The following is a 27324-nucleotide window of genomic DNA, read 5'->3' as shown; positions in this document are numbered from 1 at the left end:
ATATGATAGCTTTGCATGTACCTATCCCAAACAATACATCACAGGTCTCATAATGTATTTTTTTTTTATTTTGGTATGAATAGCGCCCCCATGTGGTGGACATGAGGAATTTCAACCAAAACAAATAATGAGCTTTGACTTGCACATCATTTGTGACAAAATAATGAAAAATATTAGTCTATGATAAGACATAATAACTGGGGATAAAGAAATTATACAGCAAAATAAAGTTTTTAGCATATTTCTCATGTATTTCTTTATTTTTGGTATATAGCGCCCTCTTTGGGTGACCTTATAAAAATCAAGTATGTGGTCATGTAGTGTATGAGTTGCTCTACCACGTGCCAAATATGACGATGAAACGTCAAATAATTACAAAGTAACATAGGGGGCATAATGTGCCCCCTTGGGCCTGGGAAGGGTTAACGCACAACGTACGTATTATGGTCCTGCACTAGAGACAGGCAAGACACTTATTTACCTCACCCGAGCTGAAGGCTCGAGTAAGCTATTACGATTGCTTTTCGTGCGGGTATGCTGTGTGACCTGCGTGCCAGCTGCGTGGGGCTGACAACTCAGTAAAGGAATTCCTCTGAAGGAATGGCAGATGTACCACTGCATATCATTAATTTGGCCGCATACGGGGACTGCGAAATACATGGATGGCATTGTGTTGGAGTTGGCTGCGAGGTGCTGCCGCTATTAAGGGCCTCCTACTGACCTTCTGCGTGTACCTCTGCGGGAAATTCCAACGAACAGTACCTAGCACGTATCTCACTCAAAGTCGCCCGGAGGAAGTTCTTTTTACCCGTAACTCACACCTTTCCGAGCAAGCTACGCGGGCTTGTTGAATGTGAGGATTTTCGAGCATACCGGACAATTTCTGAGGGCGGACAATGATTCGGGCGAGTTGTGCATGTGTCTTACTTGCTAGATGCGCGCTACTTTTTATGTTCTTCTTTCGGGTATTTTGTGTGGCATGCGTACCAGGGCAGACAACTCAGAAATTCATCTGGAGGAATGGCAGAAGTCCAACAGAAATGACAGAATGTCATTATCTTAGCCGCGCTGACCGCATACAGGGACTGCGACGTACCTGCGTGGGAGTTACCTGCGAGGTGCTACTCAAAACTTGGCCACGGTTAAATTGGACTTGTGTGCGCAGCTCCGGGCAAGTACGGACGAGATAATTTTCCTGCGTGCTAGAAAAACCTTACTCTCACCAAGCCCGCTTAGTTTGGTGTGAGGTAGCTAGAGAGGTGTGACACGGCCTTTAGGCTGCCGATCTCATTCGTTATGGACAAAAACCAACTGCACTTACAATTTGTTTGTGTAATGATTGTGCAGGAGCAGAAAATCACCAAAATGTGCCGTCAATGTCCTGCACAGTTTGGTAAATTCACCAAAATGTGCAGTTAGCAAAATGTGCCGTAACATAGTTACAAGATGGTATCAAAATGTGCAATTTACTAAAATGTGCCGTGACACATGCACCAATTCTATTTTATCATTGATGAATCAGTAGATTTCCTTTAATAATGATTATTGGATTCACATTTTTCTTTTCGTATTATCAGTGGTAGACACTGCCCCCATCGTTCAGGGATGGAAAGGAGAAGACATCCGGCTACCATGTTACTTCGAATCGGAGCCTCAGGTTGTGGTGTGGGTCAAGGAGAGCATCTCACGTCAGCAGCCGAGGACGATCAAGGCTGATTTCAGAGATGGGACATTCGACAGTTTGGAGGAACGATTTGAAATCGACACAGACTTTAGCCTTGTCATCACCGACCTGAACGTGGCAGATGAGGGTCTTTACATTTGTCAAGTGGTTCTGAAGAATTTCGAGACTGTAGAGAATACCAAAGTGTTCACAGTTAGCTGTAAGTAATACTCTACTTTATTAGGAAAAAATATTTTCTTCTTCCCTTTCACTTATGTACTCCTTTCCCCTCTTCCCTTTCAGTGTTATACCTTTTTCCTTCTTCCCTTTAATAGATTGATATTCCTCTCCCCTTTCTGTCGTGTCATGACACGACAGGAAAGGGTGGGGATTTCTTTTTAAACAGCATTGCCTTTCAAGACGTTAACTGGTAAAATTATAATAGCATATCCATGGCATATTCACGGCGAATTTGAAGATGTGTGCTTTTAATGCTTCTATAGGGCTTCAACATATCCGTATTCTTGAAACCTTAATAGTTCTGAGTCGTAAAACGCTTACATTTGCAACAAATACAGAAATTACTAGCATTATCATTATTATTATTAATATTATTATTATTATTATTACATGTATTATAATTGCAATTTCATTATGTATTATTAACTGGTCCAGGGTGTGTGCTTTCTTTGTAATGTTTAGATAGCTTAAATGGAGAGTTTATTTCAATTGAGCTATACATCATTTGAATGCCAAGAGTCTGGTCTTTCATAATCTGCTCTTAACTAAAAAGTTCATGTTTGGAGACTTTCTGTTGGTTTTGTGATGAAGGGTCACATTTTATAATACACAGGTAACTATTTGTTGTGCAAGCGGGTCCGCTATGCACTATGCACATTTAAAGGGGCATAGTCTCGGTAGTATAGATGGCGCTGTTGATGATAATGCCGATTACTGTTAGCATTGATACGAAGACTACCGAAGTTGAGCTGTCATCAAGAGTAAAGTGCGTAGGTGTTGCTAAGGAACGTTGCCTTTGTTGTCTTCTTTGCGCATCGCGCAGTCTGTAGTAATGCCAGGGTGCGTGCATATGTGCTTGTTATTATGACATCACAAAAAAAAAAAAAGTTTGCTTAAGCTGTCATCCTCCTCAGCCGAATCATGAACCGAACTGTGATCGGACCACTGACTACAGTGAATCGGACTTCTTCGGACTCGGGAAAGTGGGCAAAAGCGTAAGCAGTCAGACCGCAACGCTGCTGTTAATGAGCTCAAATCAAAAATTTATCGTACGCGCAGGTTTTTGCGCATGTCCTTCTCAGCAAACGAGATTTTGCGAGATAATTCAGAGACAAAGTGCATGGTCTACGAGATTCACTTATTGACGACACGAAGATCTACTATCCGTGACTAATTGACTTGATTTTTGAATATTTGAAATAAATCACACCTTTTAATGCTTACATTATATAAAATGAGTTTATGATACCATTATTTATATCTCTGCATCATATCGATATTTTCCAAACGACCCTGAGACAATTTAGAACAAGGCTTTCTATTTATTGCCAACCCGACCCGTTCATAGGTTGAATCACTACATTAATGATAGTCAACGTTTTAGATATACTTGTTATATTAGCACAGTAAGAACTGAATTGGTCCCTTGCTTAGAAAACAATAAAAATTGAAAGTCTCGTCGAGTAAAAATCATAGTGTGGCAATTTGAGATACATGAATGATCATGCGCTCCTAGGGTATCATTAGATAAATTACTCAGCGATGTATACAGTGGATCAATAAGGAATAATTATTCTAATACCAAATACAGAGCCCCAAAGAACTTATGTGCGCAGACTAAGTGCTAGATCTTTTTTTTTACTGATTTGTATGCTATTTATTAATGCACGCTACTCTATCTAGTTGTGCAAACAAAGTTCAAGCCAAAGTTGAGCTGTCGCCCGATCAGAGTGGAGTGTTGTTCCTGTTTTTTACGTGGAGATCTTAGCTGCAGTTGCCTGAACCTGAGCGCGTATACATAACATTGCGTGCGCGCGCACACACACACCATAGGGTCCTACACTGTCATCTACACACAGTGTATTTCTGTTATGTAGAGTACACGTTTACTGTCATTCCGCAAGGTTCGTTCAACTCTCCACTCAGAGGGAATTAACCAATCAGAAACGCGTATTCGCGGCAAACTGAAATCTCGTCAAAAATTAACTGTACAACGCAATGATTTATTCGCAAACCTGACCCGTTCATAGGATCAGTCCACATAAAGTCATTATTTTTTCATAGAATGATATTTCCTCTCTCATTTTATACCTCTTCCATTTTGGTCCACCTTAATTTCGTTGGTCTAGTGTACCCCTTAGGAAAAATGAAAAATATACAAATTTTGTGTTTTATAATTTCCTTGTTCAGTTTATTTCATACGTCATAACCTTTTAAGTGGTCGAATTTCATCAAAGTACAACTCTTCAGCTTTTCGTCGATGTATAAATCATGAAGATTAATGATGTCGTTTAGATTTACAGACACTCTAAAAATGTGGTCTCCCAGCTCATTACGTATTCATGTCCGCGAAGTCCATGCATACGCGTACGATAAATGCGAAGGCTTTTCAGGACGTTACGGTCTGACTGTAAGCGCCAAAGAGAAGTCGATAGCGTAGGTCTCTATAGGAAACTTGCGCCGTGCGCCCGCGTAAACATTTGACTAAAACACCAGGGCCCTGTTGCATAAAGCCTTAACCAGAGTAATTTTCATGGTTAAATCCAGAAACTCTGGTTAGGAATTTTTAACCAGAGTTTTTCTATTGCATAAAGCTTAACCATAGTTTTTTTCTCAGGTTAATGTTCAAGAAACTCAGGTTATTTAACCTTAGCTCTCTGACCAAAGGTTAAATCTAAATTTCTCTGGTTAGCCCCACTTAGACTCAGAGCTACCAAGGCTACCATTCTGGCAAACAATTCAGCTGGGAATTGGACTAGGAGAACTACTGCGCACTGTTTGTTCATTCATTTCTGGGAAGATTTCGGTGCAGGAGTCGGAAACGCAGGAACAGCTAGAGCTAGTACTAGTAGATTCTACTAGATCTAGCAGTTAGATCTAGTTCTCTAATATAAAATAGTTCCATGTATCACCTTTATCGATGTAGGCCTACTAATCGATCTAACGTTAAATCCAGCTACGTTGTTAGTTAGAATCTACTCTTTAGACACTGTTTATAGTAGTATGGTTGGGTGTTCATAATACCGGACACCTAACGTTTTGCTACCAATAGAAACGTGAAAAATCTTACAATTTGCCTGAAATTTTACTCACGTGTGGAGAAAATACTCCGGATTCACAAGCGCGCACTGAAAATGCGATCTGAGGTACGCGCTCTTAGATGGCGGCTTCGAACGCGTGGGGTGTCATTTTTGCCGCACTCAGTTGCCTGCTCCTTTCAACCGACCACCCTGACAATACGTCTAAAGGGCACTTAAATGCGTTTTTTCTACAGGCCGCTGTTTTTTTCTAGCCGTCATTTTTTCCCCAATAATATTTGAATATATTTTGAATCCTTCGATATCACTTTTGAAGGACTGTTTGATGAATTTGACTTGATTTTCATTAGGAAACTTTTCATCGTAATTGAAATGAATTGATGAGTCGGTTTGTTTTTTTCACATTCATTTCTCGTTTCTGCATCAACTCGTACGGTCGTAGCGGGCGACACAATGTTTATGTCATGTGTATGTGTAACGTGTGTGCACGATCGTACAAGCGGCGGTGACAATTTTGCGGTCAAAATCGTCAAATTTATTACGGAAGGATACTCTACATCTAACAACGAGTCAGCAAAGGTAGGCCTAGTTATATGTAGTTACACGATAAACCTTATTCGATTTTGCTAAATTTCGGTAATTTAGAGGGAATACTTAGTTGTTTTTGCCACATTTTACTCGGTAGCGTAGCCCAGTGAAGAATCGAACACCGTTGCGCGTAGTCCCATGCGTACATTTTCTTTCTGTACGCGCAATGCCATTATAATGCGCGGTCGGTCGTTATGGACCCGGTCGGTGGGTTGAACACCTACCATACTAGTAGTAGTACATGTACTAACACTAGATCTAGTTGAGTTAGGCCCCCTAGGTCTAACAGTAACAGTATACATAGTATTAGTATACAGGTACTTACTGTGCCTGTAGATGTGTAGGGCGTTTGCACTTTCGTATCCATGTCGATATCTCCCCTTCTCAGCTTCCATAATGCCGTATTGCACCAGAATCACAGATATAAATCCCTATAACTCATGATTTATTTCCAAAAACTTATTAGAACCAGATTGGCTATCGGGAAGCTTGTAGCAGCCTCGCTAGCGAACATACAGCTACTCGTATTACATGTTTGTGTGGCAGCGATGCGCGACAGCATGCAGCGCGATACTGTCATGTATACAGTACATCGTACATTCAGACAGCGCGTAGCGGTGATCGCTAGCTGCGCGCGGAGCGTAAAACTGAGAAAATCACTAGCCTCGAGCAAATCACTTATCCTCGTCCCAGTTTATTTGAATAAAAGAAAGCCGATATACCGTAACCTTAGCTTTTTTTTTAACCAGAGAAATTGACTAACCATGAAACTCAGGTAGGCACCTGCCTCTAACCCGAGTTTTTCTCAGGTTATTTATGCAACAGGGGTGGTATTCTGTAAGCGCGATCCTTATTTCGATCCTAGGAGCGCGCGTAGGACAGCATTCGACAAGGCATTCGACAGCAAGGCATTCGACACTCTTGACCACACTATCCTTTTACGCAAATTACATTGTTATGGAGTTCGTGGCATTCCACTGGAATGGTTTGATGATTACTTATCGAATAGACAGCAATATGTATACTATGAATAGGTAAATTCTGAAGTTTTACCTATACATTGTGGCGTCCCACAAGGATCCATATTGGGACCATTACTATTTCTAGTGTATATAAATGATATCACAAATTCTTCTAAGTTACTGCAATATATTCTGTTCGCCGATGACGCCAATGTATTTTGTTCCAATTCTGATTTTGAGTCGCGTTTAAGAACTCTTAATACTGAATTGCCGAAATTATCTACATGGTTTAAGAGCAATAGATTGTCACTCAACTTAAAAAAGACAAATTTTATTCATTTTCACAATAAGAAGCATAAAAATGAAATGCACCATTTGAATATTATGGTGGATGGTATATTATTGGAACAAAAAGAAAGTGTCAAATTCCTTGGAATATATATCGACGGGTTTACCACGAACTGTCCTATCTCAAATAATGACGTTTTGAGAAAATCGCTTCTAAACATTGTATCTCTCTTTATGCCTTACTTTTTCAGAAATGGCTTATTGCTTATCTATAAAACGCAGGCCATAAGAGAGAAGAGTACCTAGGGATAGTTTGTGCCAAAGAACATGTCACAGTGTCGACAAAGTTTCTAGCAAGAAACTTGTAAACTTACATATTAGTTTACGGTTTCATAGAAAAGCAGTATTGAGCCGTATTTATGCGAAGATTCTTTGCACGATCTGTCCTATCTTGCGCGCACTGCAGTAGCGAGTCTTCGAAATTTACCACGATGTGACCTATGTCGAAAGCACCGGAGAATCGAGTGTCGATTCTTTACCACGAACTGTCCCATGTTCACGGACCGTATAATATGCATGGGACGGAAGCAGAGATGCATTTTTTTTTTATTTGTAATCTTGATGCCCCACGTGACCATTATAACTTAGGATATGGACTCGCACTTTTTAAATACAAATATAATCAAATAGGCCAATATACGAACAGGTTCTCACGGTTTGTGATAGGCCTCTATTGGAGGGAAAATTCGTAGTTAGCAATGATTTTTCATCTACGTTAACTAAACTGTTCATGCTGATTGTTTCTTTCACCGTATTAAAGGAATCTTGAAGGAACGGGTGGGAGGCTTCTCAACTTGTCCTTTCAAATATATTTTATAATAATGTCCTTATCGAGTAGTAATCAACTAAGCAATGCTTGTAGCATTTTCTGTAATAAATTTCACTGAATACCAATCTTCAGAAATTTAACGACCCTTAAAAAAACTTGGATAATCATGAATAAACACACATGCGGCCACAACCGCACACACACTTAATTTCACACATACACACACACACACACACACACACATATATATATATATATATATATATATATATACATGTATATATATATATTATGTATATATACATACACACACAAACAAAAATAAACACACATACACAATAACATCTAGATAGCAAACAACATGCATACAACCAACGCACATACAGACACAACGCACAAAGTGCATAAAGTGCACGACGAAAAATATTAAATGGGAAAGAAAAATCCCCCCTAACCAAAATACGCATACAAAGATCTTTAATCTTGCATAGAGAGATGTACAGAGAGACAGAGAATGACACATAATTTGAAGCACAACTTTTTTTATTTGTTTACTGACTCACACAATATCTTATTGCAATTAGTCAATAACGTCATCAAACAAAATAATTACAATGCATTAAACGTGAAATGAGAAAATAATTGCAGATTATGAAATGGGAAACTTTTACAACAGAATTCATATCTTACGAACTGCATGTTCTTTAAAACAATAATATTTCGATTCCTGTTTAAGTTGCATTGTCGTAGAGAATCACATAACATGGCATGAACAGTTAGTGTAAAAGCATTGACAAAAGAGGATATATGAAATTGTTGCACTGCAAGAGTGTCATTTTTTTTTTTATTATCAAGAAACAGGTTTATCATTATCGAATTTCGACAGTATATTCAATTTCCCCCTTTTAATGTGATCCCATTGAAATACTAGTTAAACATTAGTGAACAGAAGTTGCGGTTACGCTGTCAGCAAAACATTGAAACCATGAAGTCCTGCAATGCAATGAAATGAAATAACTGCATGCAGTGCATGTTCTGGTGATAACACATTTACATTTCCAGCTTAAGATAAAAACTACAAATCCTCACCGAAGGGATCATAATTCAGCAGTCAATAATGGTGTACAAGTCAGACATGTTGATCTCCTTGGCTGTAATATTTAGGCTATCAAACACACATGTATGAAAAACACTTTGCAACTGAAGCATCGTTAGAAATCACTAATGTCCAAAGCTTTATTTTTTTCTCAGAAATGAAAAACGATATTGCATGGTTTACTCTAAGTGTGAATGCATGATGAACAAGGCCATATTACCATTGGCCTTAAAAATGCATGTATCAACCTGAAGCATATGGTTTACACAGTAGCTGCAAAATTGCTGAAAAATAACAAGCTCCTAAATTCTTCATGTCGCAAATACGTTGCTTTTCCTAAGGTATTGAGGAATAAGCTTTTGCACGCTTTTAGCTTACTGCCCGCTAGAGGTAGAAGATAATGAATAGCGCGTTTCTTCCTTAGCGCCATGTCATTTACTTTTGTTTCCGTGTGATTAGCGATCCATTGCCTTTCCTTCCCAAGTCCTCGAGGTCGAGGTACGTCTTCCGGATTTCTTCAGTTTGCTGTGCTGAATTTATGACAGCCATGATTGGCACGTCGACATGAGGTTGATAACCAGATTTATCGGAATGAACTTTCTCGTACGGATTAGCCTGTTTGTCTTTTCAATGAGGTGCACCATTTCTTTTCTCTTGACAACTTTATACCGAGTTCCTGGGCGTATTTTCTTTACATACAAGCGGCTACCCCTTTCATCCTCTGGATACCTTCTACGGGATGCATCGAACTTCGTGCAGATATCTGGTAGGCCTACGGTCTACGCTACGTAGCTGCTCCTACTGTTATCAAAGATCAGTCATGGACGGCTTTACACTTCACCGCAGATCAATTCCAAGGAATGCAGGTGGTTTTCAGTTTATAATAAGACTAGACTAGGTCTGAGGACAATAATCTTCAAATATTTGGAAAGAAAATCCATGAATTCGTTTCCCCCTCCTGTTTCGGCCCTCCTTTCCAGTCCCCACTCCAGCACCCTGCAGTCCGTGGCTAGACTAGCTACTCGTCTAGAGTGTCACTGTGTCGCCTCCGCCCCGATTCCGTAGTTCTTTGAAGTGCAGCTAAAGTGATGTCATCCTCTAGATCCAACATTTCTGCCATCTCCATTGTTGTTTGTTGAACTTGATTTTTGATCTGTATTTGAAAACAAAGAACGATCCCAGTGCTAATATGAATACTCCAAATCAATGCATCAACAGATTTTCAACATCATCATCATTGATCCATTCATTTCAGGTTCTTTCCTACAACCTGCATAACTCTTTGAAAGGGGAATTTACTTTATTAACGTAAACCATTTTCTATAGTGCCCCTATTTCTCCTACTTTTTCCCTTCTCTTGTTCCACAACTATAGTTTTCTTATACACGTTATTTATTCTCTACTTTAAAGAGAAATAAAATGTACAATTGTGTTGTGTCAAGTTATACATAGGTGAAAAATATGAAATACCTGCTGTTTTTTGTTCTCTGCCCCGATTCCGTAGTTCTTTGTAGTGCAGCTAAAGGGATGTCATCCTCTGGATCCAACATTTCTGCCATCTCCAGTGGTGAACTTGATATTTGGTCTTCATCTGAAAACGAACAGTTTTTCAAGGTTAATGCCAATACTCGCATTGTGACGATTTTGAACATCAACATCATTGACCCATTCATTCAATGATCTGTCCTTCAATTCAATTTTTTTTTCTCATACTCAATGAACTTGATTTGTTGCTCTTTAACTGAAAATGAAGAACCTTCCAAAGTCAATATCAATACTCACAATTAATGTAGTGACAGATGTTGAACATTACCGCCATTGAAACATTCATATAATGTTCTTTCCTTCAACCTAACTCTCTGTTATAATTGAAATTACATTATTCAAGTAAGTCCATTATCTATACTGCCCCTATTTCTCCGAATTTCTTTTTTCTCTTGTTTCCCTTACATACTTTTCTCATACGCGTTATTTATTCTCTACTTTAAAAAGAAATAACATGTAAATTGTGTTGTGTCAAGTTATAAATAGGTGAAAATACAAAATACCTGCTTTTTTTTTTGTCATCAGCCCCCGATTTCGTAGTTCTTTGAAGTGCAGCTAAAGGGATGTCATCCTCTGGATCCAACATTTCTGCCATCTCCAGTGGTGAACTTGATTTTTGGTCTTCATCTGAAAACAAACAGCTTTTCAAGGTTAATGCCAATACTCACATTGTGACGATTTTGAAAATCAACATCATTGACCCTTTCATTCAATGATCTGTCCTTCAATTCATTTTTTTCTAATACTTATATTCAATGATTGAAAATTCATATCAACTCAAATACTTGCATTTTTAATTTTATAATTTTGTCATGTATATAAGCAAATCCTAAGGGATAAATTCTCAAGAAATAAAAGTTCGCAGATTCTGTATTAAAGCCGACGTTTCACCAGCGGTTATTCGACTTCTATGTATGTATTGAATACCAATCCACCAAACACGTACACAAAAGACAAGAAAATCAGAAATAAAGGAACGTGAAAAAATTAAAGGAAAGGTACATGCCAAATTTTGCAAGCATTGCTATTAATAGATTCCTTAATATTCCACTTACAATTATTATTTATCTTACTATAATTACCACGATTTTGTTTTACATAGTAGAAGCTGATTCATGCAATTCACTCATTTTATTTTGTTGAACTTAAATACCATATATACGGTGCATTATACAGTATCCCCCCCCCCCAAAAAAAAAAAAAAAAATAATAACAATAAAAATCGGATTTTCGCACTGGTAACCCCCAACATGATTAAACCATCTCTATGCTACTTCAGGTTTTACAGTACCATGGGATATTATTTTAACTCTATTTTGCAGAAAACCCCATTTAATTTTTAAGTAGAAAATAGACCCATCTATCTAGTTGTACATATGATCTGCCAGACTAGTGATAGAGATCTAGTAGAGGTAGAGCTACATAACAAAGCCTTGTTAGACATCAGTCAGATGATTCAACAGACTCTGACGTTTGACACTACGCCAAGATAGGGTCTATTCTAGAATCATTATATCAGCAGTAACTGTTAGACTTGAGTTCCAACTTCTATGTCTAGCTCGGTTAAGTGACGTTGTCTGGAGCAGTTCAGTCGTCCTACGAGTACGGGGAAACCGAAACAGAAACAGATTAATATCTATCTATGTTAGGCATAATCGATCTAGGCCAAGGACTAGGCCAAGTCCAGATAAGGTTCTAACAAAAACGAATGAGATTAAACTTTAATTTGAAGCACCTCCTTTTGCAGCGCCAGTAGGGCCTAGTCTTGATAGACACAGAGTCTAGATGAAGAGAGATCTAGACCAGAGTTTGGTCAAGTTGACTTTAGGCTCGAGTCTATCATTAACGTTAGTTCATGTAGATCCCACTTAGCAGCTAGGCCCTAACGTTAGACTGTACAGTTGTATTCAATTTTGATGTGTAACGTTGAATACACATAGATATACTACAATCTGGATTTTTTTTTTTAAATACTATAAGGGAAGTACCGGTGGCGGTACGGCGGTAGAACATTAGGCCTAACGTTTGTAGTAGAATTTCTATCTACGCCCTAACTGTTAGTTTTTAGAATAACGCTAAGATAATTGGTCTACATTACTAGTTCTAGACTCTAACAGGTCAGATCCTGTGTCCCAAACATTTTCCAAACATTTTGAGTAATGTCCCTCCTACCATGACCTATGAACCAAAGTTGAGTGTTGCTCTACCAGGGCTGATCAACGTACACCATCAAGATCAAGATCAAGATCAAGATCAAGGTCCCTATTTAACGTTACAGCACTACCACTAGCGTAAGCAAGGTTAGTGATATACATGTACAGGGCTGCCACCTCTCACTCATTGAGAGTGAGATTCACTCTGACTCATTTTGGTCCTTTCTCATTTCTAAAACTTTATTTCATTTGCATACATTTGTTATTGATCTCACTCATTTTGACTCCTAAATTATAGCATTGGCCTGGAGTCTCACTCTCAACTAATTTCCAATGTTGGCAGCCCTGGATATAGGTTGAGTTCTACTACTAGAAACTCTACACTAACGTTAGTAATGGATACTAGCCTAGATCTAAAAGGCTTGGCCTATCTCACTGGACGTTAACTAGATTCTAGTAGACACAAGTTGTCTAACGTTTAAGACCAAAGAGATCGTTTAACAACTGAGTTTAACAGGGTCTAACTGAGATCTTCAAGTTCTAACGTTAACATTTCTAGGCCTAACGGTAGGCCTAGTAACATTGTTACTCCCGTAACGTTAGAACTGACCAGTTAATTTAATGTTAGTGTCAGTAGCCTACCTCTATTATTACGGTTTACTGCTCGTTAGTACTGTAGGGTCTAGAACTAGTTAGACTGTCTAACGTTAGTGTTAATAACTTAATGATAACGCTACTATGTACTAACTTACCATAGTAGATGGTTCTATACCATAGAGATATATACTATAAATTATTAGTATACATCTCTATGTTCTATACCCTATTGTAGTATTAACGTCGTAACGTTCGAACTAACCTTGAGTAACAATGTTACTGTTAGAACTAATCAGATAATATGGGCTCTTTTTACAATTCTGACATTTTTGTTAAGAACAATTCGGAATTTTTTTTCTAACGTTAGGCCTAACCAAGTTGGATCTAGATGATATCAATCACCCCAAACCCTCATCGACATCGTTAACGTTACAGCGACTAACGGTCTGGCGTAGAAGTTAAGGTTACACTACATACACTGGTCTACAGTGACACTGTAACATTTAGTCTTGACGCACTAACTCACAACATTTTACTGTTTGTTATTATATAAGCTTTTCATGAATTCATGAATTGTCTTCACAAATATCTAACGTTTCTTGTCCTTATACCCAGAGTAGTCTTATAAAAAACAGAAATTCACCTGTAATCCTTGGAATTGATCTCCGGTGAGAGGAGAGCCGTCCATGACTGATCTTTGATGACACTACAACTACACCAAAGGAGCGCGTAGTATAATATCCCCAACTAAGTATACAGCACGTAGGCGCAGGCCTGTCAGATTTCTGCACGCACACGCACGAAAGCCCGAATTGTACATGCGCACGTACCTGCACGTAAGTTCTTGCGCGCGTCAAGTTTTACCACAAAGTGACCTATCTGACATAGGACGATTCGTGGTAAAGGGTTTGTTACATTTCTCATCAGAGGGTTTGAGATAGACCACCCTATATTTGTAAAAAAATGCGTTTTTTGCTTAGAAACTTTAACACGACAAAGAGGAGAGTCTATATGTAACAATTATGCAAAAAACTCAAATTCCCAAAAATCGAGATAGAACGGTTCGTGGTAAACCCGACGATATCAATGAAAATTTGAAATGGAATGCTCATGTGCAATATATCTCAGATAAAGTGTCTCGTAACGTTGGTATACTCTGTAAGCTTAAGTATTATGTCCCAAAGAATATTTTATTTATGCTTTATAATTCCTTGATATTATCGAACATCTCATATTGTAACATTGTTTGGGCAACTGCGAAAAGTCACATTGACAGTATATTGCTTCTGCAAAAGAAAACAATTCGTATATGCACCAATTAAGGTTATCGGGACCATTCAGATCCTTTGTTCGTAGAATTAAAAACACTAAAGGTAAATGATATTAATTTTTTGCAAAATTCACTTTTTATGTTTCGTTTGTATAACGGTCAGTTGCCATCTTCTTTTTTCTCATTATTTAATTTAAACAAGGATATACATTCTTATCCCACAAGGCAATTTGATAAATTTCATCTACAAAATCCTAAAACGGTGATGGCTCTGAAATCTATCAGACACACTGGACCCGATATTTGGAACTCTCTTCCTTCAGAAATTCGAACTTTAAAGTCTATGTATTCTTTCAAGAAAGCTGTAAAGACAATGCTGCTCTCTGGATATCAGTGATCTTATAATGTCATTGCAATTGTATTGTATATGAAAGTCCCTCGTGGAATTATCGTTGTTCTGAATTTATTGCGTAATGTTATGTAACCGACCATGACCTGTAACTGTTCACCTGAACCTCGGTGAGAAAATACTTTGCCATGCTTTGCTATTCAGAGATCCAGGTGTTCTAACTTTGTGTAATAGTGAAAGCAGACAGACCTCTCCTCTCTCCTTTCTCCTATCCCTATCTCTATTCAAGTCATCCCTTCCCTATTTTCCTATATGTTATGTATTATGTACGAGGGCTGCATGCAAATCAAGCAATGCTTAAGCTGTAGCCCTTCTGCGTTATTCATAGCATCACTGTTCTGTTGGACATTTATGTACAGGCAATGAAGAAATGTATTGCTGTATATTCTAAAGGTAATGAAAAAACTCATTTTGTTAGCAACTAATGTTCATGTATATCCATTTATATGTATGGTACCATTAATGTATATGATATATGTGTATGTATCTGCATGAGCAATGATATAATGCAGGAACCAATAAAATCAAATCAAATCAAAAATAGGATACCCTTAGGACAGGCAAAATCGGTATTCTGTAAGCCTGTCCTAAGCCTATCCTAGGACAGTCATTTATGAATAATGAATATTAATGAGGAAAGACAGGACACGCCCGACGCAGTATCTACAAACCAATCATCTGGCTAATTTTACGCAACGCGCGCCCAAGATCTACATTGCTCAAGAGTGCACAGCGCTTCACGCAGCTCTACTGTGCGAGGAGTTAAAAATGTATTGTCAGTCTAATTTTATAGTTAAGAATACAATTTCGATTATCAAAGCTTTAGCACGCACTTAGCCCACCATACTAAATGTAGACCTTACGAGTTCCATTAATTTGCATTTAAAATTTTTGCAGAAATTAGCTCAAATTTTGAACTTTTGGAGGACGTTGGGGTAAACTGGGATATAATCACTGCATGCCAAACTTCGCCCTTAATTCAAAGTTATTATAAAATATATAAGATTTTCTTGAATATAAAAAATGATAATAATAACAGATGCACACACACACACACACACACACACATGCGCTCACATTATTCTGTGATCGATATGCTTGTAATAATAATGTCTTGCTTATAGTAACTGTTTGTCCCACTTAAACCAAACCAATCTTCCATTTCTCCCAAGAAAAAAAAAAAAAAAACAAAGACAACACAAATACGACACTTACATGAATGTAGCGTAGCAACCCGTTATGTGGCTAGCATCAAAAGTCTTTGGGTCCGATTTAAAAGCCCCTCACACCTGAGCGCATGTAGGGGGACGAAGGGGGACGAATAAGAAAAACGTACGAAATGCGCGCGAATTCAACGATTTCAAATAAAGTTGCCTTCAAATCATCCGATTATAAACTAAAGTCAAATATGATCAACTAACGGTAAGCGAAGGATAAAGATGACATGCGAAGAATAACGATTTTTCGGTTCACTTCTTTGAGTAAATTGCGGCCGAAGGCGAGCGAAGGGTTGATATGACCCGATAAGAGGAACGAACAATGAGCAATGGTTTGATATGGCGTGCGATTGGAAACGAAGACGAAAGAATAGATCAGGCGTTCTCGTACGTGTGTGTGCACTCCTTGGGGAGTATAAAAGCGACCAGGGCCGTCCAGATTTCAGTGCGGCCAGAGAAATCATCTATGCAACATTTACATTTAAAGGACAAAAAAGATAAACAGTAAAATCAGCCGGAAGATTCCAGTATTTTTGGCACTGTAAACATTAATGTTTTTTTCGCAAAAATTGTTCGAGTACGTGGAAGGTGATAGTCATCACGATGACGAGTTGGGTAGATATGAAGAGAGTTATTTCTTATGAACATGTGCAAAAATGTCAGGAAGCTCATCAATTGAAAATGTATACATAAAAATACCAACATTATAATGAAACAAATCAATCAATTTCAGATTTTTGCTTCTACACAAAAGATCATTTGTGTGAAATAAATATCCAAAATTGTTCGAGTACGTGGAAGGTGATAGTCATCACGATGACGAGTTGGGTAGATATGAAGAGAGTTATTTCTTATGAACATGTGCAAAAATGTCAGGAAGCTCATTTATTATGGTGGGCTAAGTGCGTGCTAAAGCTTTGATAATCGAAATTGTATTCTTAACTATAAAATTAGACTGACAATACATTTTTAACTCCTCGCACAGTAGAGCTGCGTGATCGATATGCTTGTAATAATAATGTCTGGCTTAAAGTAACTGTTTGTCCCACTTAAACCAAACCAATCTTCCATTTCTCCCAGGAAAAAAAAAAAAAACAAAAACAAAAACCCAAAGACAACACAAATACGACACTTACAGGAATGTAGCGTAGCAACCCGTTATGTGGCTAGCATCAAAAGTCTTTGGGTCCGATTTAAAAGCCCCCTCACACCTGAGCGCATGTAGGGGGACGAAGGGGGACGAATAAGAAAAACGTACGAAATGCGCGCGAATTCAACGATTTCAAATAAAGTTGCCTTCAAATCATCCGATTATAAACTAAAGTCAAATATGATCAACGAACGGTAAGCGAAGGATAAAGATGACATGCGAAGGATAACGATTTTTCGGTTCACTTCTTTGAGTAAATTGCGGCCGAAGGCGAGCGAAGGGTTGATATGACCCGATAAGAGGAACGAACAATGAGCAATGGTTTGATATGGCATGCGATTGGAAACGAAGACGAAAGAATAGATCAGGCGTTCTCGTACGTGTGTGTGCACTCCTTGGGGAGTATAAAAGCGACCAGGGCCGTCCAGATTTCAGTGCGGCCAGAGAAATCATCTATGCAACATTTACATTTAAAGGACAAAAAGGATAAACAGTAAAATCAGCCGGAAGATTCCAGTATTTTTGGCACTGTAAACATTAATGTTTTTTTCGCAAAAATTGTTCGAGTACGTGGAAGGTGATAGTCATCACGATGACGAGTTGGGTAGATATGAAGAGAGTTATTTCTTATGAACATGTGCAAAAATGTCAGGAAGCTCATCAATTGAAAATGTATACATAAAAATACCAACATTATAATGAAACAAATCAATCAATTTCAGATTTTTGCTTCTACACAAAAGATCATTTGTGTGAAATAAATATCCAATATTATTAATTATTCTTAAAGCACGTTTTTGAAGAAGAAAAAGGGTATCAAGCAAAAACTGAGATGAATTGCCCCAATTGCTATCATTTTAGCAAAAAAAAAATATATATATAAATATTGAAACAGTAACAATGGAGGTGAGATGATAACAAATTTGACGTACCCCTAAATTGACCCGACCTACCCCCTTTCCCCTATTGTATCGTACCTACCACCAACATCGCACCAGATACATTTGTAGTCACTGTCCACTATGATAGCCAACAGGATTATACTAAAAAAGCCCTTGTAGTTGCAGCATAGCGAGCCGGACAGAGGAGGCTTTCTGATGACCACATGCTTGCCATCAATAGCTGCCACACAGTGGGGAAAATTCCACCGCTTGAAGAATCCACCAGCAAGTTGTTTCCATCCATCAGGGGTTGAAGGGGCTGTCATACTCGTCACATTATGGCCTGACACACTTCCCTGGCCACTACAGATAGGGTGTTTTCAGGCACCGTCCACCCCTACTGCATGTCGGAGTACTTGGTGCCAGACACAAGATGACAGAGAGTAGCTGCCAACTTGAGACCTTCTTCCAGCGGCTCCCTGTACCAGGTGTACTGCCTCCTGATTCTTCCTCTGACCCTCTCCAGGATTTCATCGTAGAGTTCAGGGGGCATGCAGAGAAAATTTCTTGAAAGTCGAAGGGTCTTCTCTTCGGAGCTCAACCAACAGCTGGTCGTAGATTCCGAAAGCCCTTCTTCTGGCAGGGTTCAGCCACGTCTTTCTCCAGATACGACGTCGTCTGAAGCCTCGTCTCCATCTGAATCGGCCTCTGATGAACTGGTGTAGGTTCAGCTGCTGATGTATAATATCATTCTGAGCCATTGCCAGTAAACACTGGACTCTGAGGCGGGCTGCATCTTCCATTTTTCTGAAGAAACTTTGAAACTTTCAGGTGGAATGTTTATATATGAGTAACGTGGCGAGTGGCTGGTCACAGAGAGCAGCTCAGCATTCGCCAATTTTTTCGTCAGGTCATTCGCTGGTATTCGTATCACTTCGCAATCCATAGTTTTTCATAGTATCTCTTAGACTTGCCTTCGTGTATGCATCGCCTTTCAAATTTAGTAAAAGTCAATCTTAGTTTCCCTTCGCATATAAGATGGCAAGCGAAAATACGTTTGTCATAGTATCTTCGTTTCTATGCGTAAGTCATATTTAGTCATTGTGTTGCTTCGTTTAGGGTTCTTTCGAGATCGGTCCACCTTGGCAAAAGCGCGATGAGGGACTATGCGTGACGATAGCACGCGAACGATAAACGAACGATTACCGCAGACTAAATAAGAGATGCAAATGACAGACGATTTTTCAATTCGTCGGGAAATTTTAAACATGTTCAAAAATCCCGTGCGAATTTGAATAATCGCAACTGTTAGTTCAGAAGGTGTACGAACCCAAACACGAAGGGTAAATATGACTTACTATCAATTACCATTGAAAACGATTTTTCCAAAAATGCCTTTCGCCAGCCATCGCAAGTCATATTTCAGGCAATTCGCTCAGGTGTGAGGGGGCCTTAACATGTGTGCCCCATTCTAAATATCAGAAAGTTATTAGAGGAAATTCATCAAATCACCGTAATTTTTTGTCCCACTTAATTCACCCCGCTAGCTCTCTCCTATTTTTATGGTATTATAGACTTACATGCTGGGCAATGATAACATAATAAATAAAGGAGATTACTGATAGATTAAACAAAGATATAAACATGGAGCTACTATAGCTCCATGATATCCTTGTATAAACACGTATAAGTTCACTACATTTTGAAAAAAAAAATAACCCACGCACATAGACTGTTAGGTCACCGGGTTGCGTCACACACACTATATACGTCTTAACAATAATGTGTGCGTATGGATCGTTGCGTTACTTGTATTTTTCATATTCTACACGCGACCTAGAAGCGCACTGCGTACGTTTCTTTTTCTTTGGTTACCAGATCTTTATAGCAACGAATTCGAGGGTCACGTAATGTGGGCGGCGAAGGTAGGCTACTTGCACTGCGTCCGCATGACGTTCGGGCCGACGCTGAGCATTATAATAATGATAACAACAATAATGACAATAATATAATAATAATAATAATAATAATAATAATAATAATAATAATAATGAAAATGATAATAATAATACTAATCTTAATAATGATTATCATTGTTACAATATTAATAATTAAATAATAGCTTTTGTTGTTATTGTGTACATAATATACTTTCGACTTATTTGTGCCGAATGAAATGAAGTGTGAATTGAATTGAAAATGGCGAACAACAAACAAATAAACACATACCAGCTAGATAAAGAAAACAATTGTTTCGAACATTATAGATTGCAGTTTTAGAATCCTCAGTATGAGAGGAACAGATAACTCTGTTATACGATTCATGTATTTATTTTCTTGTTCATGAACATACAAAATAAGAGACAGTAGGTCGTCAGTATGGCCTATATACGCAATAGCCCGGCATAAAGCGCCAGAGAAAGATTGCCTAGAGGCTATCCTTATTTTTGCTCCTAAACTTGATCCTACTTGTGCTTACAGAATACCACTTATCTTAAGATCTCATTAACATCTAATTATATCTAATTAACATGTCAAGTTACGCCCCTATCCTAAGCTGGTTGTTAGTAAGGATCCCTGACGTCACTATCCTATTTCTCCTCCTACGCGCGGTGTTACAGAATACCAATCGCGTATTTAGGAGCGAGAGCTGTCCTAGGATCCTTACAGAATACCACCTTTAACCTCTTTGGCGCACCACAACAACAGCGCGCGAACCACATCACTGACGCGGAAAATACAATGGACAAAGGGAAGTGTGCGCAGGCAGTGATAGAGGAGGGCGCTGTGTGACCCAATTTGCAGGTTTGGCTGTTATCTCGATCAGCAATTAGCGGGATAATTCTGTACGTGTGAACGGTTGCAAAAAACTCGAGATTCCTAGCGCGATCGCTATCCCGCTGATTTTGAGAGTGTTAACGCTTGCAATAAATCTCGTTAATCTTTCTATTTTACCTTCCCACTGACTTCAAAATCCTGTCAGGGGTGAACTTAAATACACACATTCATAAGTTTAAGGTACAAAATCATTATAATAATTAACATTGGCGTAAAGCCAATTTTCCGTAGCCACTGTGGGCTTCATGCAGCCTGAGAATTCTCACGAAATTAGTCTTCAATTACTTGTTATTCTAAACAAAGGGCTTTCCGTCCCTATACAGCATTCCATGTAAATGTCCCAAACCCGAGCAACATTCACTGTAACACTGCCGTTGTTTCGTGTGAATTCAATTGCGTAGCTGATGTCATTGTCTGCATAGGGCAAAGTCTGAAGTGCTGAATGTTTGTTTTTCGACTAATCGTAAAGTCGATATAAATACAGCACATTTTCATGAAACTTTTTATCGAGCGTGCGTTCTTCATATCTGATGAATAAGGTTTCATATAAGAGAAAAAAATATGGACGTTTAGGTTATGAACCTTGCTTTAAAAAAAAAAAAACATGACAGTAAAAGTCTAAAAGAAATACTCAAAGTAAAAAAAAAAATACTCAAAGTCACCATTTCGGTGTGTAAGTGAACAGTAATTGGTACCACCACTGTTCAGTGTTCTAAGTTAGCCATGCATGAATGATGAACATTGAGTTGCGCATCTAATGAAAGAAGAGAAGCGTACCTTTTTTATGTACATTTCATAAAGAAATGTTTTGATTTTTAAAGTAAAATCTTGCTAGGAAACTCGGTTTCTATATTTTTATTTGTTTTGTTTTTGTGTGTGGGACGCGTTGTATAGCAAACGAAAGCGCAGATATGTTTTACACTCTCGTCCTTGAGAAGAGATAGTCCCGGAAAACTAGCTGTAGTCTTTGAATATTTGTTTGTTAAGAGATTGCATGTGTCTCATTCCATGTATAATTTCTTATTTCCGTAGCGATGGCATCAAAACACATCATTGACGAATGCGTCGATGAGAGCCAGTCCCATCAAAGCCCGTGTGCATACCAACCTCCTTCCGATAGCCCTTCCATTACACTTACGTGTGTAGTGAGTGGATTCAAGCCTAACATCTCCATGTTGTGGACCGATAAGTCTGGAAAGAGATTGAATTCCGTTGTTTCACAGCAGAAAACATTATCTGACGACACATACGAGAGGCTCGAGACGATCAATGTTTCAGCCAATCAAGGGACGGAAAAAACGTTCGTATGCATGGCTACCGGTGACTCGATGAATGGGACGTCGACCGCAGAAATCACTCTTCTTTATTTCCCAGGTATTGTGAAACGTTGCCAAAAGTTTTCAAAAGTGGTGAGGGAGGGGAAGCACTGTTGGGTTTCATGAGCTAACAACCCTCCCCCCCGTCCCCCCCCCCATCGGTTACAGCTCGTTATTCCGAAGGCTCTTTAGTCCGAAGATTCGTTATTCCGAAGGTTCATTGTTCCGAATTTCATTTTCGGATCAACGAATCTTCGGAACAATGAACCTGCGGAATAGTGCCACAAATGTTCGGAATAAAGAACTCATTTTCATTTTCGGATTAACGAACCTCTAGGTAAAGGGAATTTCTGTGTTTCGGATTAACGACCCTTCGCAATAACGAACCTTCGGAATAGTGAACCTTCGGAATAACGAACAGCACCCCCATCTCCCCCCCCCTCCAAAAAAACAAACAAACCAACAAACAAACAAACAAACAAACAAACAAACAAACAAAAAACAAACAAACAAAAAAAAAAAAAACCTTCAGCGAAACTTCTGGTGCCACGTCCGGGTTTGTAAAGCTGACAAAAATAGTAATAATAATAATTACAATTATCATAAAAATCAAAAATAGTCCTCAGCGCAAATACAAAACCTTGCCACTTCCGCACTTTCGGGAAAAAAAAAAGGGGTGCAAAGTAGTGACACCTAATATATCTCTTTGTATAGTGCAAAAAAAAAAAGTGTCATGTGATGTTTCTGAATGCTGACGTTAATACTTTTTATGATGTTGATTTGTTTAATAGGGGGAACAATAATCAGAGCAATGCCTAGTGCGTCTTGTTGAGTAATTGTAATGTTTGAAGACTTGGTCATATAAGACTCTGTCAGTTTATCACTGAAATCATCTACGAACAAAAACGGAGTTATCCAATTTTGCTGACTAATGATTAAGACCTATGTTTGTATGTACATGCATGTATATGTGCAATATATATATATATATATATATATATATATATATATATGAAGCAAAACTATTACATTAACGACACTAAGAAACAAGTAACATAAAAGAAAAAAAAATATCAAGCTTGTTCTTCTCTCCTTCAAATGTGTATTTAGTACCTTTTGGATGGGAACTCGTCACTATGGTTATGCTCGTATTTTTACTTATTTTTTTTTGATAATAAAATACAAAATGTTATTATGCTGTAATATGTCGAATCACGTATCTGCGGGTTAATTGTTTTCTTTTGAAATCTAGTTATTCCTGACTGACGTGTTCTCTCCTTACCTTTATCACATTTCAGGAAATGGTAATAATGTCGGATTGATCTGTGGTCTAGGCTTGGGTGTAACGTTTGTGTTATTGATAGCATTTTTGCTACTTGGAAAGTTTCTGCAGAAGAACTATCCGAACTATCTACCGCGTCAAGGTGAGAATGCTGTTGCTTGTTTTTGTTGCCTCTCCATATCCATTCATTTATATTCATATGTTTCTTTGGGTGGTTTTAATAATCCCATAAAATATAGTGATCAAAGATTCACATTAAAGCAATTGCATGTTTTTATTTTTTGATATTATTATACGACTAAAATCGTGGTAATTACACACATCCCTCCACCTCCACCCCCTGAAAAAAAAAAATAACAATAAGTTAAGGTACAGATATCAACAAGATTTAAATTCAATGTAAGCAGTGTTACTGCTGCACACTCACAATACTGAACCCAAAGGTATTTAGTTACAGGGTATATATTTTACCAAATTTTCATTTTTTTTTTTTTGTTCTGAAAGAACTGATTATTGCCGATTCATTATTCTTGATATTATTACCCTTGTAGATGACGAATGTTTACTAAACGTTCTCAGGTATAAAGCAAGGACGAAGGCAGAAAAAAAAGAGGGAAAATGTCTCCGTGTTTGTTTTTGTCTTTTTCTTTTTGCTTTTTGCCTGTTTGTGTGTGTGTGTGTGTGTGTGTTTTCTTTGGTGTATTTGTGTGTGGGCGTGTTTGTATTGATCATGACTCTATCTCGCTTCCATACAAGCTATACTATACGTGGCTTTAAATATTTTGTATTTCGAATAACGGCATTTGTCTTCCCTGATATTTCCGTTGTTAATATTACTTTGCACAGGATGTGCCTGGAATCCCTACTGGCGGATACCACAGAACCCAAATCAATATGATGAAGACGAAAGAACAAGGCTGAGTATGAAAGACAATTAATTAACCGCAATGCTATCCTTGCAATGTTCGAACGATGAAAGCAGTTATTATGCATTTCGTAATTACCCTTGCCTGAATATACTCGGGACTTGTCTTCAACGGAAAGCATGCAAATAAAATTAAATCTACCATTTTCTTTTCCCTCTATCTCTCTATCTTTCCCTCATAAGCGCTATAATGCTCGGTAGAAGCGTTCAGGGTTTGTTTAAAATTGTTTATTGAAATTGATTAGGTTTATTGCCATAAAAATATCTAATTTCAATTTCAATTCAGGTTCAGTCCATTCTTCTTCATATCTTTTCCAACAAAACATAAAAAAAAAATAAATCTGGAATTACGTCATAAACATAAACATTCCACTTTGCAAAAGATAAAAGATACAGATAAACAGAAGAATGCATACTGACAAAAAAGTACAAAGTTATGCTTCAGTTGAAAAAAAAAATGAAATCAGAGGTTCACTTAAAAGCAACTTGTATGTTGCGTACCACTCAAAAAAAAAAAAATGAATTGCTTATCTACCAAGACTTATCACAGATATAATTTACAACTAAAAGGAACAAAACAGGAGGAACACAAAAACATGACACAACCTGACGGAATAGATGGAAAGACTGGAAGAAGAGAAAGGAACAAAAAAGAAAGGAAGAGAATTAATACACGTTGAACAAGGGAAATAGAACAGGGGGTGATTGAGGATGTGCTTCAGAGAGCTGGTATTGCACGCAGCTGTGCAAAGAATGTGATGGCTACTTCATCACGTAATAATGTATTCAGTGATCAATTGATTGGTGGATGGATGGTGAAGCCTGAGGTTGATGAGATCTAACTAATAAAGCAAAAAAAAAAAAATATCAGAGAGGATTTAACAGAATGAATTTCAACTTGCGCTTAAAAGAATGCAAAGATGTGCATTTTTTTTAACAGCTTAATTAATTCTAAGATCTAGGACCGGTGTATTATATTCTGACATTAAAAAAAAAAAAGTTCTCAAGAGGGGTAAATGAAATTCATTAGATTGCCTAGTGGGATAATTATTTTTCAAAAAGGGTTCCGTGGGAACAGTGAATCGAAAATACTGGGAAGTGCATTTACATTGTATTATATTGTATATATATATATATGAAGAGTTTGTTTGCAAAAGTCCATATTTGCTAAATGGAGATATTTGCGATTAAAGTTCAAGAAAAATAAAGAGAATAAGAAGAAAATTTTTGCTTCTTTTGACCATAACTTAAAAAATATACTTTTATATGTAGTCACCAATATATCATTTAAAAGGTATTATTTTGTACTTTATGGCAGATATCGTACTTCAAAATCTTCAAAAATGGACTTATCGGTTTTTGCAAACAAACCCTTCATATATATATATATATATATGAAGAGTTTGTTTGCAAAAACCGATAAGTCCATTTTTGAAGATTTTTAAGTACGGTCTCTGTCATAAAGTACAAAATAATACCTTTTAAATGATATATTGGTCACTACATATAAAGGTATATTTTTAAAGTTATGGTCAAAAGAAGCAACAATTTTCTTATTATTCTCTTTATTTTTCTTGACCTTTAATCGCAAATATCTCAATTTGACAAATATGGACTTGTCGGTTTTTGCAAACAAACTCTTCATATATATATGTATATATATATATATATATATATATATATATATAGACATTAACACTGGAAGAGTAATTTTGACACTTTTTTTTTAAAGGCAAATTAAATATTAAATATGCAGACTTTTAGCTTTTTAGGGTTACGAAAACTCCAGTTCCAAAACAAAATTCACCGAACTTGACCATCTAATTTGCATAAACAAAATCGCTGCCCAGCCACAGAAATTGTCAGTTTCGGACACGTATTTTTTAGAAATTCTTTGGAAACGATCTGGAAAAAAAAAATGTGATTTGATATTTTGTACATATTAAAAACAGAAGTAGCACTTTGAGGGATAAACGTTTCTCAGATGGTAAATAGTATATTCTATTCATTATCATGCAAATTAGGATTGAAATATGCAGATGAATCTAACACTGCAAGAGTACTTGTTACAATTTTTTTTTTCTTGAGAGGCAAGTTAAAAACTTAATATGTAGACGTTAAGGTTTTTAGGGTTAGGAAAACTCCGGTTCTCAAGCGAAATTCACTGATCTTGACCATCTAATTTGCATAAACAAAATGGCTGCCCAACAAGAGAAATTGTGAGTTACAGACAGGCATTTTCTAGATTTTTTTATTTATTTTTTTTTGTTTTTTTTGTGAACGACCTGGAAAAAGTGATTTCAAATCTTTGTACAACGAATGGACTTAGCAACTTTAGGGATAAACGTTTCTCAGGTGGTAAATAGTATATGTGACCCACTGCAACAAAAGTATCCGAAAGTCGGGGAAGGACAGTTTTCTGAAAATTGCATGCCATTATTCCCTAACTCTTCTACTTCAATTTTATATATAGCACAACTCATAAAAGTACTCGGTTGCTGAGATATCGATGATTTTATTAGCACTTGTCAAGTGGTTGAGGAAATCAGAGTTTCGAGAAAAACGCCTTCAAAGTTGTCCTTCCGACGTTAGATGATCAAGAGGAGGCGAGACAGATTTCACTGCTTGACAATAGAAGGATGAGTCTATCAACCTCCGCGATGTTCATTCAAGATAATAGCGCCAGCGGTCTACGCACGACCAATCTGTATACAATGCCACGCACTGACCAATAAAATCACTCCTTCGTTGCTAGGGGCGGAGTCTAGCTGTGGCGCTAAATCCAAATCTTCGGACACGTTTCTGTTTATACGGTGAAAGTCGGAAAATCATAGCCGAGAAAAACGCTAATTTCTTGCCTTTCCTTTGATCATTTAGCTTTGAAATTTCGACAGATGATAGACAAAACATTAGAGTACAGAATTATACCAAAAACAGAAATCCAATTGTTTTGACCAATTTTGATGATGTGACTGCAAACTCGATTTTTTTTTCGGCTCAGCCGTCAGAGACTTTAGGATCCTTTTGTTGTAGCAGG

The 27324-nt window shown here is 37.6% G+C and overlaps 1 protein-coding gene across 1 annotated transcript in view; it reads left to right on the top strand.

Annotated features, from left to right (window-relative positions):
* The window catches only part of LOC140246715 (uncharacterized), a 73538-nt gene that overhangs the window by 3937 nt on the left and 42277 nt on the right, over window positions 1–27324 (top strand). Inside the window, exons 2-5 of the mRNA XM_072326054.1 lie at window positions 1578–1883; window positions 21797–22138; window positions 23379–23504; window positions 24209–24283. Coding sequence (XP_072182155.1) covers window positions 1578–1883; window positions 21797–22138; window positions 23379–23504; window positions 24209–24283 — 849 coding nt within the window. The remainder of the gene's footprint in view (window positions 1–1577; window positions 1884–21796; window positions 22139–23378; window positions 23505–24208; window positions 24284–27324) is intronic.

Source organism: Diadema setosum, chromosome 3, assembly GCF_964275005.1.
Source record: "Diadema setosum chromosome 3, eeDiaSeto1, whole genome shotgun sequence".
Classification (NCBI taxonomy): Eukaryota; Metazoa; Echinodermata; class Echinoidea; order Diadematoida; family Diadematidae; genus Diadema; species Diadema setosum.
Note: the sequence above shows the minus strand (reverse complement) of the source record. Positions and strands in the feature narration are given on the sequence as shown.